This window comes from Triturus cristatus, chromosome 1_2, assembly GCF_964204655.1.
Source record: "Triturus cristatus chromosome 1_2, aTriCri1.1, whole genome shotgun sequence".
NCBI lineage: Eukaryota > Metazoa > Chordata > Amphibia > Caudata > Salamandridae > Triturus > Triturus cristatus.
Window position 1 is genome coordinate 989,201,902 of NC_140580.1, and position 18,327 is coordinate 989,220,228.

General features: G+C 43.1%; 1 protein-coding gene across 1 annotated transcript in view; it reads left to right on the top strand.

The window, feature by feature from the left end:
• PAXX (PAXX non-homologous end joining factor) overlaps positions 1-18,327 on the top strand; it is a 51,731-nt gene that overhangs the window by 28,867 nt on the left and 4,537 nt on the right. The window contains exons 5-6 of the mRNA XM_085611125.1: positions 2,896-2,976; positions 16,956-17,049. Coding sequence (XP_085467251.1) covers positions 2,896-2,976; positions 16,956-17,049 — 175 coding nt within the window. The remainder of the gene's footprint in view (positions 1-2,895; positions 2,977-16,955; positions 17,050-18,327) is intronic.

Genomic DNA, 18,327 nt, shown 5'->3' on the forward strand with positions numbered 1-18,327 from the left:
TAATACAATAATTCCTACATTTCCAGAATTGGAGAGATCCCCTGCAGCGTACGGGACCAAAACACCCACCTGCAGTTGACAAACAGTTGTCCTATCCAGCTGGAACAGAAGGAAGTTGAGTACTGGCCCAGTACAGGCACAAGACTGGTTAGGCAACAAGCTGACTCACCTTGATGTTTCGGTACAGTGGAGCACTTCTTCAGGTCCTACTTCTGGACAGCTGTGCAGGGGTGCTCTCGTATTTCCAGAACCATCCCAGTCCATCGTGATTTCCCCAAGCAGTTCCTTCTTGTCAGCTTGGACTTGCCAACTTTTTTTGTGTGGATTAAGTGACACCTTCCTGTGAGAAGTGAGTGAGCATGCACCTTTCCGGAGGGAAGTCTCCTCTCTCACAGGACCAGACGGTTATGCAGGCTTTCCTACAATTGGGCTCAGTCTCTTAAGAGAATGGCATCGAATCCAAAGATCCAATCCTGGCTCTTGTCATAGTCTCTCTTGGAAAGGTGAGCAGGCCTCCGCTCTGTCAAGTCTGCTAAATTGAACAAAGTACTTACTGAGTAGTGAGGTACTATTTCTCCTCTGATTGCTCGGCCGGGCCAATGAAGGACCGTTTGGGAGGAGGGGGCTCACCTTTTGAATGTCCATGCGACCCGAAAGTAGCAAAACCCCGCACAAATGACAGCCTAATGTCCGCAGTCCATTACTTAAGGGATGACTTTGCAGGCTGTCCAAGTACGTAGCAGACAGGTGGACGCCCTGGGAGACCGTAGGGGGCACAAGCAAGGTCCGGAGTACAGCCTGCTGTTTCTTTTTCTTTTTGCGTTGGGTGGATTTGCACAATGATGGGTGACGTGTAAAACTTCATCAGTATAAGACCGCAGCTCATGAGAACCGCTGCTTCAAGGCGAGTGGGGCTGTTGCCCCTTACTCAGGGACTTCTCAAAGTTACAGGGTCCAGATTTTGGCTGTTTTGGGAGGTTCTAGACAGACGGTGCTGTCCTGAAGAGACCCGTGCTGTTATTTCCAGTACGGTTGAAACGTCGACATTTCCCGGGATTGACACTTAAGCTTTTGTCCGACTAGGATCTTTGAGTGGATATGAGTAGAATATGGTGTATAATATGGTAACATCCCGGGTTGTGAATATTTACAAATATCACACTGAGCGCTTTTTGCACTCCACACCATCTGTTCTAGATCATGTACTATGATGGTGAAAATAATACAGTAAAATAGAATTGATACATCAGCCCTTTTCTTCATTGCGTGTGATACTATCGCACCCCACTGTGATTTGATTTTTTTGGGGTAGATTCGCTGTGGATTAAGTTTGGGCCTAGAGGACCTTTTTATTTGCAGTTGCAGGGTGACCCGAGTTCCGACCTAGATATAAGGGTCTGTCCTCGTGTGTGTGTGTGTGTGTGTGTGTGTGTGTGTGTATAAATATAATCAAAAGGGCACCACCCATTGCAGATTGCCATCTTGTGCACCCAAGCCCTAGTACACCAGTGTATTCACACACAGCAAACTCCCCAGCAATCTTAAATCCTCCTACATATTCTAGACATAATGAAGGCTAGGAACCTCCTTTATGAGAAACTGAACGAACAGAACGTTGCAAGGTTAGCTGGTAGGTAGTCCCCTTGGCATGCCAAAGGAATAAAGGCCTCTAGCCTGTTTACAATGTAAGCTGCCACCACTGTCTGTTGCCACAAAGTCCTGTTGGAGATGCTCTCAAATGAGTCCCTTTGATTTCACCACTCGCTGCCGGTCGAACAGAGAACCTCCAGTGGGTTTGCATGGTTTCCAAACTCACCGGGGGGAAAACAAACGGGCTGGTCCATGTCAATTGAATAACCAGGCTATCAATGCTTACCTTGTCCAGTACTGTCTTGCTTACGGGCCCTGATAGTGGAGTTAAATAAATACTTGTTGCTGGCTGATTTTAGTTGTTTTTTGTCAAACATGACTACTTATGAATTTGTCTTGTACATGATTCCATTTACCATATATTATGCCAGACCCTCCGCTACTTCATGCCTCTACTCTTCTTAGGCCAGAACCCTGTCAGAAACCCTTCCCACTTTTTCACTCCACTTAAGGCACTGGCAGGCAGGGTGGGTGTGGGCCAACATTCCCCTACATTTCTGTCCATGTTGTTGTGGTTGGGGTGGGGTCTGAGGACAGAAGTGGTTTGGCTGCTGTATTCTCATATGTAACATATAGGTGATTGTCTTGGCCAGGGTTTCGCTGCAGCCACTCACTTTCTGCTCTCCAGGGTGTCTGTGGCATTCCTGGGCAGGGACGATCCCTCCTTGGTGTTGCACTTTAATCAAACCTGCGGAGGAGATCCGACTAGGATTCTTAAGTAGGGTGTTGCTTCCCGCTTTTCTAAGAAGAACATTGCAACTTTTAAAATCCGTTTTCAGAATTGGTATGTTTGAAATGTTCCTGTAAACATGTTCAGAGCCCTCGCATACTGGAAACATCAAAGGTGAGGAGTGGGAGGAGAAAGCGAAATGAGTGGCATGGAAAGCCACCTCAAAGTATGTCACAGTGAGGTTTGGATTGAAGTGTAGAGCTCATGCTTATCAGGTAAGAAAGGGGAACATTAGGTAATCCAAACAAAGCTAAATGTCCGGCATTTAGTCCTTGCTGAAGAAAGAAAGAGTGGCCCAGCTAACGAAGCGTCTTTTTGAAACCTGTGGTGTGCCAGACAACCAGGACACTGCTCCTGGGCTCATACCACTGCCCCCGCCCCCTATTCTCCGAGGTAATGACATTAAAGTGGTGGATAAATATCGCTATTGAAATTAACTTTACTCGACCAAGGTCTCTTAAACAATGTTTTCTTGGTTTATATGACTTTGTGATGCCTGTGTTTTTTCTGTCTAGCTGCAGAGGGCGCTGCTGCTGCAGCTGCTTCTGGCAGTCCTGAAAAGTCCTTGTCAAAGACCCAAAGACAGCTGATGCCAGGTAATGCTCACTCTTCCTGCCTTGATTTTTGCTTTCCGGGTTTTATTTGAAATGCTTTTCTTTTTCTTTTTGTTTTACTGTTTAATGAGGTGTTGAGCCAAACCAGAAAAACTGTTCAGGATCTTCCAAGGGCTTGCCAAATTACAATTACATTGTACCGCATTACTCTCTGAATTACCAACCTATTTCAGTGCAAGAATATTGAGAAGTTGCAAGTTTGTAGTCAATAATTTAAAACTTATTGCTTTCTTTTCTTTCCTGGTTACATTCCAACATTGGAACCTGCATGCCATCCTCTTTACAGAGTTCATCTCTTGTCTCCAACATTATTACAGTACCAATTCTTTGCTTCTTCAGGACAGAGTGGAGTAACCTATGAAACAGGACTTTTATCCCCTCCCAAAAGACACAAACCAGAGACTGCAAACAACTCTAAAACAACCCATCTCAGAGTACCCCCACTGAAGTTGGTACATAACATCTGTAAATACTCCAGGTCCTCTTTATTGCACTAGACGGGGGACTCTCTTTCTGCACTCATGTGCCGCTAGCATACCATCGCTTATGACGAGCTAGATCATGCTGTCTTGTTTACACCACTCTGAGTTGATGGCAGGTCCTCCAATCTGACCAGAGGTGATCCATGCCATCTTCTGAGACCTTTCCCAGCAGTCTAAGCTTGGCATAGTCTTCGCAAAGAAAGAGAAGAGTTCCTCAGTACTCCACCTGTTCTCCCTGGTTTTTCAACATGTACCTGTGCCTCTTGCACAGGTGGCGAAGCTCCACCAATCACAATTAAAGATTTAAACTGATGGCCCAGAAATAACTAATGAGCAACAGATCACCTCTGACTGTATCAAACTTTTCAGAATTCCTGAATCCCATCCACATGCACTACTGGCTGAAGGAAAGCTGCCTCTGGTTGAATGGGCCAGAAAATGGAGGTTCTGTCTTTGGGTAACAGGAAAGACTCCTAATCGCCTTTGGCCCTCAGGAAAAGGTCTGACCTCTTACCAAAAGGAATCGTGGTAGACGTAGAAAACTCCTTTGTGTCCTGTTGAACTATGACCTGCTATGTTGTTGCACTTTTTAGCCAGGATGAGGTGTTAAATCGCTTTGCAGAGGAGTACCATGGTATGATTCGACTCCCATCCAAACACTCATCCGTGAGATAAAACGTCAGCCGGCCATGCTTCTAAAGTTACTTTACCCAACTTTTTCCCTACACCGTAAAGGCCGACTACCAGTGGAACTGAATAGATTACTAATTGATGCACAACAAAGTGTGCAGTGACTCCTAAAATTTGATTTCTAAAGCTTAAATTATTTGGTTTGTCAATGTCCTTCCAATAAAGAAGTAGCGGTGGCCGGCCAGAAAAATGGTCCAATAATCCACGCCAACCTGCTCATATTGTGGCAAAATAATCAACATCAACTTGCCCGAACTGTGGCAAAACAATCTACACCAACCTGCCTGAACTGTGGCTAAACAATCCACTCCAACCTGCCTGAACCTGTGGCAGAACAATCCGCACCAACCACACAGTGGCAAAACTAAATATCACTTTATATCTCAATAAATGTGTGTCTCTGTGTGTGTATATATGTGTGTGTATATATATATTCACTGAAAAAACCATAGGTTTCACACACGTTATAGTTACGAATTAGCATTTAAAAAACCTTGCAAATTCACTTAAAAAAACATAGGTTTCACACATATAACATAACTATAACTCACGCGACCGCAATCCTCTGCTGATGATGTCAGATATTACATCACTGATGACATATGTGTCTTTATGAAAAATAAATATTTGTAATATATGTATAGCTAAAGATTAATGGAAGAAGACATGGGTAAATAAGTGTCTAAATACAGTGATGTAATATCTGACGTCATCAGCAGAGGATTGCGGTTGCGGGAGTTATAGTTGCCTGCACTAACTATAACGGGGGAATTTCATTGGTTTTTTACGAGTGAAATGTCCAGCTAACTATAACATGTGTGAAACCTATGGTTTTTTAAGTGAATATATATATATTCACTGAAAAAACCATAGGTTTCACACACGTTATAGTTAGGAATTAGCATTTAAAAAACCTTAGAAATTCAATGAAAAAACCAAAGGTTTCACACATGTTATAGTTAGCTGGACATTTCACTCGTAAAAAACCAATGAAATTTCCCCGTTATAGTTAGTTCAGCTAACTATAACTCGTGCGCCCACAATGCACTACTGATGACGTCACATATTACATCACTCATGACATGGTCACTGACATCACTCATGACATCACTGATGACATCTCAAATGACATCACTGATGACATCATCCAGTGAATGTGTGTTTTTCTGAAAATTAAATAGGTTTTATATAAATATATCTCAAGCTCGATGGAAGATTAAATGGGTATATAAGTGTCTAAATGGATGATTTGTTTAGAAAAATGTATTGTGTAACTGATTGTTAAAATGTATCATAGTGAATACATGGCTTAGTGAGTAATGTTTAAATATGTAAATATCTGTATCAGTCTCTCACTTTGTGTATAAGTGGCTGCATGGGTTGGTGAGTAGCTACATGGGAGTCAATATAGGTTATTAGTTGGTTTTTTGAGTATCAGTCTGAGTGTCTGCATGGTTCGGTGGTGGGTATTACGAAGTGCATAGGTGCATGAATGAGTGACTCACTGTATGTGTTGAAGACAGCATGTGTGCATGACTATATGGGTGGATGAGTATGTGTAAAGGTGTGTTAGTGAGTGAAAGACTGTCTCAATAGTGTCTCCATGAGTAACTACATATGTTTTTAACTGTTATATGTGTCTTTTGGTGTATATAACTGAGTATATGTGAGAGTAAGAGATTGAAAGAGTTCCTGTATGAATAAGTATGTGTTTCTATAAGTGATTGTTTAAAAGACTAAGTATGTGTAAGTTTCTGTAGAAGTAGGTGTGGTGGTGTGTGTATAACTGTATATGCAAGTAAATGGATGTTTGATTCTTTATTAGCATGAGTGACTTTGTGTGTGAGTAACTCTATGGATGAGTGGCGTTGTGTAACAGGATGTATAGGTGTATGAATACATATGATGAGTGAGTACATGTATGAGTGACTGTATAGGACTGTTGGTGAATGAGTGGATGTGTATGTGGTTCTTAGAATTACTGAATAGGTTGTTGTAACTGATATTGATATGTTCATTATTTCGAACATTTTAGTTTCATTTTTTTAAATGTGTGTATTAAAGGTTATATTAGGGGAAGAAGAGGTCTGCTACTATTTCACAAGGATGATGTCATCAGTGATGTCATCAGTGATGTCATTTGAGATGTCATCAGTGATGTCATGAGTGATGTCAGTGACCATGTCATGAGTGATGTAATATGTGACGTCATCAGTAGTGCATTGCGGGCGCACAAGTTATAGTTAGCTGAACTAACTATAAAGGGGAAATTTCATTGGTTTTTTACGAGTGAAATATCCAGCTAACTATAACATGTGTGAAACCTTTGGTTTTTTCATTGAATTTCTAAGGTTTTTTAAATGCTAATTCCTAACTATAACGTGTGTGAAACCTATGGTTTTTTCAGTGAATTTGCAAGGTTTTTTAAATGCTAATCCCTAACTATAACATGTGTGAAACCCATGGTTTTTTCAGTGAATTTGCAAGGTTTTTAAAATGCTAATGTCTAACTATAACGTGTGTGATACCCATGTTTTTTTCAGTGAATTTGTACGGTTTTTTAAATGCAAATTCTTTTTTCATTTTTGGTAAGCCTTTGTATAAAATAATATATGTACTATATCCTGCATTATGGAAAGGTTTTTTTTTTTTTTTAATGCATTTTTTACCGTGCGCGTACGGTAAGCTGACGGTACGCGCTTCGTACGTCATAAGTACGGTGCGCGTACGTGAGTGACGTATGCGTACACCCGGAAGCAACGTCGCGGGTACGCAGGGGCGTGTAATGCGCATGCGCGATACGCAATACGTGCGTGACGTACGCGTACACCCGGAAGCAACGTCGCGGTTACGCAGGGGCGTGTAATGCGCATGCGCGAGTGTGACATACGCGCTGCGTAAGCGCACCGTAAGCGTCACGTGCGCGCACGGCAGGTCATGTGACTTACAAAGAACACTTTTTATTGGTTGAAATTACTTTCACTTCCAGAAACTTCCCACACCACACCCATTCCCCTCATTACTGCTTGAAAGAACACTTTTCATTGGTTGAAACTACTTTCAGTTCCAGATTCTTCCCACACCACACCCATTCCCCTCATTTCTGCTTGTGATTCTCTAGGAGCAGGAGCTGGATTGACATTGGGATACAATGGCAGAACAGCAGACCTCTTCTGAGAGTGAGGCCAGCAGCACCACCATGATCCAGAGAAGGAGGAAACAAAAGACTTCTTTTGTATGGGAGTATTTCACTTTTCCAGAGGGGGAGAAAAGGGTGAATGCTGCATTGGTCACTTGCAAACTTTGTGGTCGTGTTTTATCAAGAGGAAATCCAAGGAGGAAATACTCCTTTGGAAATCACTCTATGAAGAGACACCTCCAGGACAGACACCCAAGGACCTTTGCTCGACATGCTGAAGAAAACCCTTCAGTAAGTCACCAGAGCCCAGCCTCAGATGCTCAGCCGAGTACATCATCGGCAGCTCAGCTGAGCCCTTCCTCTGATGTGGGAGCATCACCTTTTTCTTCTCCTGTGGACATCAACCCTCGATTTGGGAGCGTTGAAATGAGGTGTACAAAATGTGGTGGTCTTATTGTTTTTGGGGAGATCAGTCTTACCCTTATTAACAATAAGATAGACCAGCATGTTTGTAGACGCTCATAATACTCCCATTCTTTCTTTCCTCCATCCCTGTATGAACCCAACGGCTCTTATAAGAGCCAACCTTACCTCTCAACTTTTTATTATTTTTTCTTTGAAACTTTTTTTAATTTTTTTTTTACCGTACGCGTACGGTAAGCGTATTTTTTTTTTTTTTATAAAAAAAACACTAAAAATCAATTACCACATCTCAAGATCCTTGAGAAATTAATAACTAATTTTTTAAAATCTTTTAGAGATAAAGTGGACCAGACCACAAAGTATGCAAGTGACCAATTGAGCATTCACCTTTTTCTCCCCCTCTGGAAAAGAAAAATACATTATGAATCCACTTTTCAGATTCTTAAAAAAGCACATGTCCAAACTGCTTTTTCAGACCACCACCATGTGTATCCTGGGTGACTGCCTACATACCAGCAAGGGCAACCAGCCTTAGTGATGCTGAATGTATTTGCATTACAGACTGAAACCTCAAACCCCACTCGCTTGTAAATACTGTGCATGATTCCACATGGAAAGCAGCTGGGTGTGTGCTAAGAGTCTGCTTCTGCACCAAAAAATGACTCCCCCTTTTTACTACTAATGCAACTATGAAATCACCAGAGCAGTACACAATAAATCTCTGCCTGTAATTCCTATATGCACACAGAGTCATATTTTCACATTAGTCACAAAACGAAATTTCTTTGCCAATTTGAAAGCACACTTACTGCTCTTTTTTTTGACAAGTGATAATCACTTTTACAGACTGACACATTATGAATCCACTTTTCAGATTTTTTTAATTGCACATGTCCAAACTGCTTTTTCAGACCACCACCATGTGTAACCTGGGTGACTGCCTACATTCCAGCAAGGGCAACCAGCCTTAGTGATGCTGAATGTATTTGCATTACTGAGTCCAACCTCAAACCCTTAAACTATTCTTTTTTTTATACCAGTACACCTTAATTTATCGTGAAAACATAGTCCATATTATTTTACATGTTCCTCACATTTAAATTTCTCCCAAAACAGAAAATGATAAACACAACTTCAACAAAAGGAATTCCATTTCTATTATTCATTTCTTAATTTACCATATACATCCCCTCTCAAACTCTAAACTCACCTTTAAAATTAGTTAGCTGTGAAAGAAATGTGGCACTCAAACAGCAGATTATCAGAGCCAGGATCTCTTTTCTTTACACCTCTCTCCTATTCTCTTTCTATTGGTTGAAAACCAACCCTTTTCCAAAAGTACCCTTCCCCCAACTTGACTTCTGCCTAGTACCCTTCCCCCAACTTGACTTCTGCCTGCTACCATAGCAACAGCTCATGGAACACTGCTGTGTGGAGTTAGGTCAGAAGTTCGCCAAACAATGTTTCAATTCCACAGAGCAAGAGTGCTTGACTTTTCAAACCTAACAGCAAATCCAAAGTACTGTGCTTTGGTAACACATTTTTCTGTACCAATACAAAACATGCTTCTATTAATTTACACATGCAGCCTAGTTTTTATTCTAGAATGGTATGAAACAGCCAATCAGTTCTTTTTTTAATGAAAAAAATATGTATGCCTCCATTTCCAAACTGTCTTTCATTTCATTTTCCCATTCTACTGAATTACACCTCCTGAGTGCATCCAGATCTCCTTGGAAGATGTTCACAGTGTGGATTGTAGGGCACAGCTATGTCTTCTGGAGTGAAAAGTATGCAGAGAAAACAGGTATGGTGAGAGACCTTGCTTTGCCAAATGTAGACATTAAATGGATTGGTCAGAGAGGGTTAAAGTGGCACCAATTGATGCCATTGGTGAAATCCTTCATGCAAATCCAACACCCTGACCTCATAATAGTGCACTGTGGTGGCAATGACCTAGGCACTTTGACTGGGGTAGGTCTGGAAATGCTTATGAAGGACACCTTTGCACAACTGTTTTCACTTTTCCCTAAAACTGCCTTTGTGTTTTCTAACATATGCCAAAGGCAAAAATGGAACTGGTCCAATCATTTCTGTCCGCAGATTGACAAAGCAAGAAAGCACGTCAACAAATCTGTTTCTGCTTTCCTCCGTGACTATGGTATGGGTTCCATTTACCACAACAACTTGCGTTACGACATGCAAGACATTTATAGAGGAGATGGTGTACACTTCAATGATGAAGGGAACAGAGTCTTCCTCTTGAACCTTAGACTCTGCATCGGTACTTACTTGTAGGTACCACTACAAAATCACTTCATAAACACAACGGCTCTTTTTAGAGCCCCCTAATATCTAAACACTTAAATCTGAATTTTATTTCTCTTTTTATTTTTTTTTTCTACCGTACGCGTACGGTAAGCTTACCGTAAGCTTACCGTACGCGTACCCCGCGTTTAAAAAAAAAAAAATAATAAATGTTTTCTTTGAACTTTTCTGTCCTTCTTTGACCCCCTTACAAATGTTAGGGGGTCTGTAACTCTCCACCTTGCCCCCTTTTCAAGATATCACTCTTTTTTTTTTCTGAGTGAAAAACACGAAATGGCGGCCGCCGCTTCCTGGTTTCGACCGATTCGAATGTTTACTAAGATCTAACAGCCAATCAGAATCGTGCTCGCGCACGCCACCGTACGCGTACGGTAAGCGCACCGTAAGCGCACGGTAAGCTGCCACAGATATATATATTGATTAAAAGGCTATTTTCTCAGATTCTACTGAACAGATTTACACCAAACCTACAAAAGGCACTTCCTTGACCTAGGGACTACCTCTCTGCCAAATTTCAAGTAATTCTGTTCAGCCGTTCGGGCTGTAGCCCTGTCTAAAGGTCCTATGGAAAAATGCATGGGAAAAACGCGTTTTGGGACCCCCCTTTTATCTCAGCCCCCGCTTGACGAATCCCCCCAAGACTTTCAAGGAAGGAGCGGAGCGTAGCGCCCCACCTATTTTGAAAAATTCGCGAGGATTCGTCCACCGGCGCCAAAGTTATTCAAAATAGAATGTTGCGGATTTCCTATGGAAACGTGGTCCTAACTATAACTACCTACTGGCGACCGCCAGTAGGTAATATATATATATATATATATATATATATATATATATATATATATATTCACTGAAAAAACCATAGGTTTCACACATGTTATAGTTAGCTGTACATTTCACTCGTAAAAAACCAATGAAATTCCCGCGTTATAGTTAGTGCAGGCAACTATAACTCACGCGACCACAATCCTCTGCTGATGCTAATACTGTATTTCGACACTTATTTGCCCATGTCTTCTTCCATTAAATTTTAGCTATACATATATTACAAATATTTTTTTTTCATAAAGACACATATGTCATCAGCAGAAGATTGCGGTCGCGTGAGTTATAGTTGCCTGCACTAACTATAACGCGGGAATTTCATTGGTTTTTTACGAGTGAAATGTACAGCTAACTATAACGTGTGAAACCTATGGTTTTTTCAGTGAATTTGCAAGGTTTTTTTAATGCTAATTCCTAACTATAACGTGTGTGAAACCTATGGTTTTTTCAGTGAATTTGTACGTTTTTTTAAATGCTAAGTTACTTTACGCCATTCGTGGCGTGCGCGCCCAGTTAACGCAGTTTATTCAGTGCGCGCACGGTGCGCTTCGCGCACCGTGCGCGCACAGTGAGCACGCGGTGCGGTTCGCGCACCGCGCGCCCACTTTACGCAGTTAGTGCCGTGCACGCACGGTGGTCACGCGGTGCGCTGCGCGCACCGCGTTCCCACGTTAAGCGGGATGGGCCATTTACGCACGATGCGCTTCGCGCACATGGGGGACATATTATGCGCATCTTTGTGAAATGTATTCTTTGTTAAATTCATAGCTGTAATATGCCATGCACAAATGGTGCCCTTCGGGCAACATTTGCACACGGGGTGGGGAGAATGTGGATAATTTTTTTTGTTATAAATTTTTACCGTACGCGTACGGTAAGCGTAATCGGCAATTTTCCGAAAAAAAAAAAAAATTTGGGGGACCCCTGTATCAATGCTGGGTGGTTAGGATCTCATGAAACTGCCTCTTTACACATTTTTGGGGTTCGTTTTTGCTGCCCAACTCAGGGAGCGAGAGAGAAAATGGCGGCCGCCGCTTCCTGGTTTCGACCGATTCGAATGTTTACTAAGAGCTAAGAGCCAATCCAAATCGCGCTCGCGCACGCCACCGTACGCGTACGGTAAGCGCACTGTAAGCGCACCGTACGCTGGCTCAGATATATATATTGATTTAAAGGCTATTTTCTCAGAATCTACTGAACAGATTTACACCAAACCTACAAAAGGCACTTCCTTGACCTGAGGACTACCTCTCTGCCAAATTTCAAGTCATTCTGTTCAGCCGTTCGGGCTGTAGCTGTGTCTAAAGGTCCTATGGAAAAATGCATGGGAAAAACGCGTTTTGGGACCCCCCTTTTATCTCAGCCCCCGCTTCACGAATCCCCCCGAGACTTTCAGGGTAGGAGCGGAGCATAGCGCCCCACCTATTTTGAAAAATTCGCGAGGATTCGTCGACCGGCGCCAAAGTTATTCAAAATAGAATGTTGCGGATTTCCTATGGAAACGTGGTCCTAACTATAACTACCTACTGGCGACCGCCAGTAGGTAATATATATATATATATATATATATATATATATCAACAACAAAGTGCCTCTGAACACGAAGACGCCACTCCGATGGTGCAGGTTACAAACCCAATTTATTTCTGAGACTGCAATTGGTGTCCGGTTTTTAAACAAATTCCCCAACGCGTTTCAAAGCCACTGCTTCTTCCTCATGGGGCGGTTTGGCAGCACATGACGGCGCGAACCACAGCAGTTAATTTATACCCCTTCCAGGGGACAGAATATAACTACAGCACCCAGCATGCCTCACTGGAGAGAGCATGCAATGGAAGGGGTATAAATTAACTGCTGTGGTTCGCGCCGTCATGTGCTGCCAAACCGCCCCATGAGGAAGAAGCAGTGGCTCTGAAACGCGTTGGGGAATTTGGTTAAAAACCGGACACCAATTGCAGTCTCAGAAATAAATTGGGTTTGTAACCTGCACCATCGGAGTGGCGTCTTCGTGTTCAGAGGCACTTTGTTGTTGATATATATATATATATATGTATATATACACCGCCGCAGGCAGCCAACCCCTTGCTGCGCATAGACTTTAGTTGTGCGTGGCATGAGGTTGGCTACAAGGCCTTGCTAAATAGGCCTTAATTGGCTCCTGGGGACCCCATCACCCGGGGCCAAAAAGGGAAATGGGGCGAGTGACCACCCTTCCCTGAGCCTTAAATGGCCCAGGACCCCATTAGGTGCCACGGGGGAGCCCCAGGACCCTCGCGACCCCGTATAGTGCGGAAGCCGGCATTGCTCTTGCCTGGAGGGAGTAGCTATCTATGCTTGCTCCCTCAAGGCTGGAGCAGTATCTGTTCAGTTTCCTTTCCCACAGGAGTGCTGGAAGGTAAACCGAACAGAAGTCTGCTCCAGCCGACAGTTGCATGTTTTAATCTCCCGCCTGGTGGAAGCAGACTTGCATGTTTGCTCCCATCTGACAGAGATTTAACAATGCTCCCACCATGCGGGAGCAAGCACATTTCCCTGCCCGCGCTGCTGTGTGCAGGGAAGCTATTGTGTCCCGTGGGTGGGCTTCCCAGGGCACAGTGACTGAGCTGCGGGTGCCTGGGCTTTTTTCCCCATTAAATTTGTTGCAAATTCGAGGATCCTCTCCGAATTTTCAGCAAAAAAAAGGTTTTTGGCTAAAGGTGGCTTAGGGTGTCAGGGTTTCCCTGCCCTGTATGTCTTATTTTTTTTGTTTTTTGTTTTTGCTTTTTTCTTAGGAGTTGGAACTGAGTCCTAAGATTGTCTTCCACCACATCAACAAGGAAGTGCTGATAGCAATCAGATCTCAGTTTGAGATCTGTCGGATCCATGTAGGCTCTGCATCCCTAGATATACAAGGTTTTTGAGCATTATTTGCTCAAACTGCTCAACAGATTTACACAGAATCACAAAATCACTCCTTCTGGACCAAGGTCTAGCTTTGTGCCAAGTTTATTGTAAATCTGGTCAGTGGTTTGAACTGTAGCTGTGTCTAAAGTTCCTATCGAAATAAGAATGGGGAAAACACATTTTCCCAGCACCCACTTGACTGATCAACCCAACACTTTCCATGCACAAACTAGTCAAAACATAGCACTTTTTTGGAAAGTTTCATTGAGATTCATTATTAGCAACACAAAAAAGGCATTTAATATGGAAACATGATCCTAACTATACCAATGATGACCACCACCAGGTAATTTGTGTGTGTGTGTGTGGGTGGGTGTGTGTGTGTGTGTGTGTGTGTGTATATATATATATATGTATATGTATATATATATATATATATATATATATATATATTTAGCTTCTGTCTACAGACCGATTTAGCGATCTCCTTGCAAACACTAATCTAATCAGCACACAGGGATTGAATAAAGTGGATGGTTACACACTGCAAGGGGTTCATTCTGTAATTTCCACAATTTTGCACGCATTAAATAATAGCGCTGTCTTCTGTCTACTTGTGTGTACTACAGGAATATCTTACAATGTAACTGAGATGTATAGCGTTTCCATAGCTTTTTGTCATTTTGCACACACATTAAGTGCACATGAACTACAAGGAGGATGTGTAAATAACTGATATAAATAAAATCTAAAGCATGCAATACTCATGAGCAAGGCAAATTCTATCTAAAAAAAATTGTGTAAACATAAAACTAAAAAGGGAAGGTTAGCACACAAAGTAAAAAAAAAAACTCAAGCGTCTATGGTAATTAAAAGGGAAGGCTAGGGTAACCTTGCTGTGTTTGGCACATTGATGTCTAACCTGGTTGGAGCCGGATCTCAATGTGTCATCCGCTTTGGGACTGTGTAAGGATCCATTTATACACATTGATGGACGATAATAGCCTTTTGGGAAACAAACGCGTGATACATCTATGCTGTGAATATACATTTATAATCCGAAGTTCTTATCCAAGCATATGTCCCACTTTGGTTGTGTGCTGATGTTTGGTAGAGAACGGTCCAGTTCGGAGTCCATGCAAAGCCTCATAGCCCAAGAAATGCCACAAAGTGATGCACAATTCTTGGGCCATAGATCTTTGGGAAGAAGGGACTGGAATAGAGGCATGTTCTTGATTCTCTCAAGCAGTATTTTGTGGTCCAGGTTAGGGTGTTGCATTGAAGAGCTTGGGCAGTGCTAAAATTGGCCAACCCTTCCCGATTTCACATTGTCTTATTTCTTGGCAGATTTGTCTCACCATTATTTTATCAACGCAAGGTCTAAGGGAATACTTTTTACGTATTTTTAAGAGCTGCCTCACCCTACTGCTAAGGCCGTTGCTTTCAGGTTGACACTGTATAGTGATGTCAGCACTCGTTCCTATGCACTGGACATGACCGAATTCAATGTATATGAAGTCTCATACCCTGCCGACCATGGGATGTTTACCCTCAGAAATGAGCTGGATCAAAAAATGGGGTGCAGAAGCAATCTGCTGAGATAGACATTTGATGCAACTCAACTCAAGCCAGAGCGGAGATGGAGGTTTGACGCAGCTCTGTTCAAGCCAGAGCAGAGATGGAGGTTTGACGCAGCTCTGTTCAAGCCAGAGCGGAGATGGAGGTTTGACGCAGCTCTGTTCAAGCCAGAGCAGAGATGAAGGTTTGACGCAGCTCTGTTCAAGCCAGAGCAGAGATGAAGGTTTGACACAGCTCTGTTCAAACCAGAGCGGAGAAGGAAGTTTGCTAGCTCTGTTCAAGCCAGAGCAGACATGGAGGTTTGATAGCTCTGTTCAAGCCAGTTTGACTCCGCTTTATGCAAGCCAGATCTGGGGTTAAGGTTTAACGCAGCTCTATGTAAGCCACAGCTGAGATAAAGGATCGACACAGCTCTATTCATGGCAGAGCTGAGATAGAGGTTTGCCTCCTTTAATCGTTTTACGCTAAAATTCCCTCTTTAATTCTTCGCGAAGGACGTACAGGACCAACCACTATATAACTAAAGGGACCACCTGTGATAATGCTAGAAGTCAAGTGGACTCTGGCGAAAAAAGTTTGCAATTACGGACCCTGATGCCCCATGTTCCTGAGACTTCTGGGTAAGGTTCAAGAACTAAGGAATGGACCCTAGAGTATCTGTCTAGGTGCTTAAGTAAACTGTATATTTTAATTTTGTATACACTATGGTGAAGGAATTGCAATACAATATCAGTGTATAGGTCTTTGATCGCCCTGCCTTTTTGAATGATAGGACCTTGCTAGCAAGATGGCTCCGAGCTAAATACTCCCGGCTAATGTCTACTGTGACCTTCTGTCCACAAATTTCAAATGCGGGAAGGCTAGCTTCCCTTTCCATCCTTCTCTGGTCTGGGGCCTAATACTAACACATAACATAAAAAACCGATACGAAGTGCTATGTGAAATATAAGTTTATTATATCTCTAAATCCATGCAGGGATTATGGTGAGGAAACAGAAAACACAACATCTATGTATAGGTGTCATTCTGACCTGTGATTTTTAAAGATGATTGCATTACAGCACTGTTAATAATATATAATCCCTATGTATCTCAAAGTCTGTATAAGAGACCCCCGGCCATCCAGTCATTAGTGAAGAACATCAGCCAGATGTTGTCTGACCCCCAACAGGAGGGCGGGGAAGGAGCAGAAGAATCCAAGGCAGAGCAGTAGATGGCGACTCTGTTCTGGGCTGAAGTCTAGCTCCACCGAGCTCCGAAGTGGCTGTTTAGGGACAGTCGGACAAGGTTTGCCATGCCAGAGCTCCAAGACCAGTGAGTGCATCAAGTCGGAAGCATGCTAGGGCTAGAACTAGGCATGCACTCTAGTGCTGTGCATAGGAAGATGTTAGCTAGTGATGTCCAGGCGGTTACGCCGTGGTAGAATGCACAGGAGTGGGTCTGGCCTGGATTTTGATTCTTTGACCATACCTAGGTCCAAGTTGCCTCTGCTCCATTGCAGATACATGACCAGTGTCCAATGATTTAACATGCAAAGTCTTCCCTGATAAACCTTTTCACTCCTACTCTGCTTGTCTGACACTTAATTGCTGCTTGTTTTCTTGTACTCTCTGCAGGTCTCGATTCTAGAAAAGGCGGAAAAGGAGGGTTACCTACGGCTACCGTTAAGAGACTTCCAGGGGAGTCTCTCATTAATCCTGGCTTTAAGAGGTAATGTCCTCTTGGTGTCCCCCTCCCCTCTCTGCTGCTGGTGTCTTCCATCGTTTGATTTTCTCTGATGCTTCTGTGCCAAGTCATTCTACTTTTGTTCTCACACTGAGTTCCTTTTGGTCCGCTCTGTTTTTCCTTCACCCCGTCAATCCTATTTACAGTCTCTCCTGTCCCTTCCCTCTGGCCTCTGCCCCTCCCCCTACCTCTCCCATTCCATCTCCCTCCATCTTTCTTCACTTTTTGCCACTATTTCTTCCTCTGTTGAATCTCCCATAATACTCCTCGTTTTTTTTCCAGCTCAAACTTCCTAGATCTCTTTGCTCTTTAGCTTTCTTCTCCTCCTTCCTTCTCCTGCCCCTTTCCTCCGTGTTTTGTCTCTTCTGCTTTCAGGATTCCACGCTGTTCTTGATAGCATGTTCTGCTCCTTTGCTTTCCATCTGCGCAGTTATTTCGTTATTTTATTCAAACTCTTGACCAGTCATGATATTGTCCTGAACAGCTGCAAAAGTGTGGACCTCGGATGGGTCAGAGGTCCTGCCTGTCATAGCACCTATACTTTCCCTGCACCCCCTTATCATACTTAAATTCTGCCGGTTTGGTAGGACTGCGGCCTGTGCCAGGGTGGGTTGTTGCTGCCTTCACTAGGGAAACTGCTTTTCGTGTTTTTTGGCACGCACATGCTTTGATAAGTGTTTGATCATCTGTACCGCCTTTTACTTGTTGGTAATAGCCACAAACGCAAAATTCAAGGGCTGCAGACCTCAGCTGGAGTTTTTCAGTGACTGAGTCTCGGACGTAATAAATAAATAATGAATAAATCCGTATTTGTAAAGCGCAAACTACTCACCCTTACGGGTCTCAAGGTGCAGGGGGCCGTTGTGGAAATTAAGTGAGCTATTGCCCAGAGTCACACGGTGCTGAGCTGAGCTGCCGCCGGAGTCGGGGATCGAACCGTGATCCCTGTGCTCCGAAGTCAGCTGCCCTGGCCACTGCACCACACCTCTCCACCTCGTACATGAGACTGCTCTTTTAGCACTAGAAGTCCTACTCACTCTAGAATATTTTCTAATATGATAGTACAGTGCAGAGTTGGTGGCATCATGGATAGGGCTGACCACACTGTGTAGTGTCAGCAAAGAGGGGAGTACTACTCAATGCCATGTTAAGCTTCACCCCATTGCTCTTTCCCCTGCAGAAGATGGTCTCTCTTCACACTGAGACCTTCACACCTTTTTAGCAATGCCTAGGGGAGTTAACCAGGCCGGCCAGTGCCCTCTT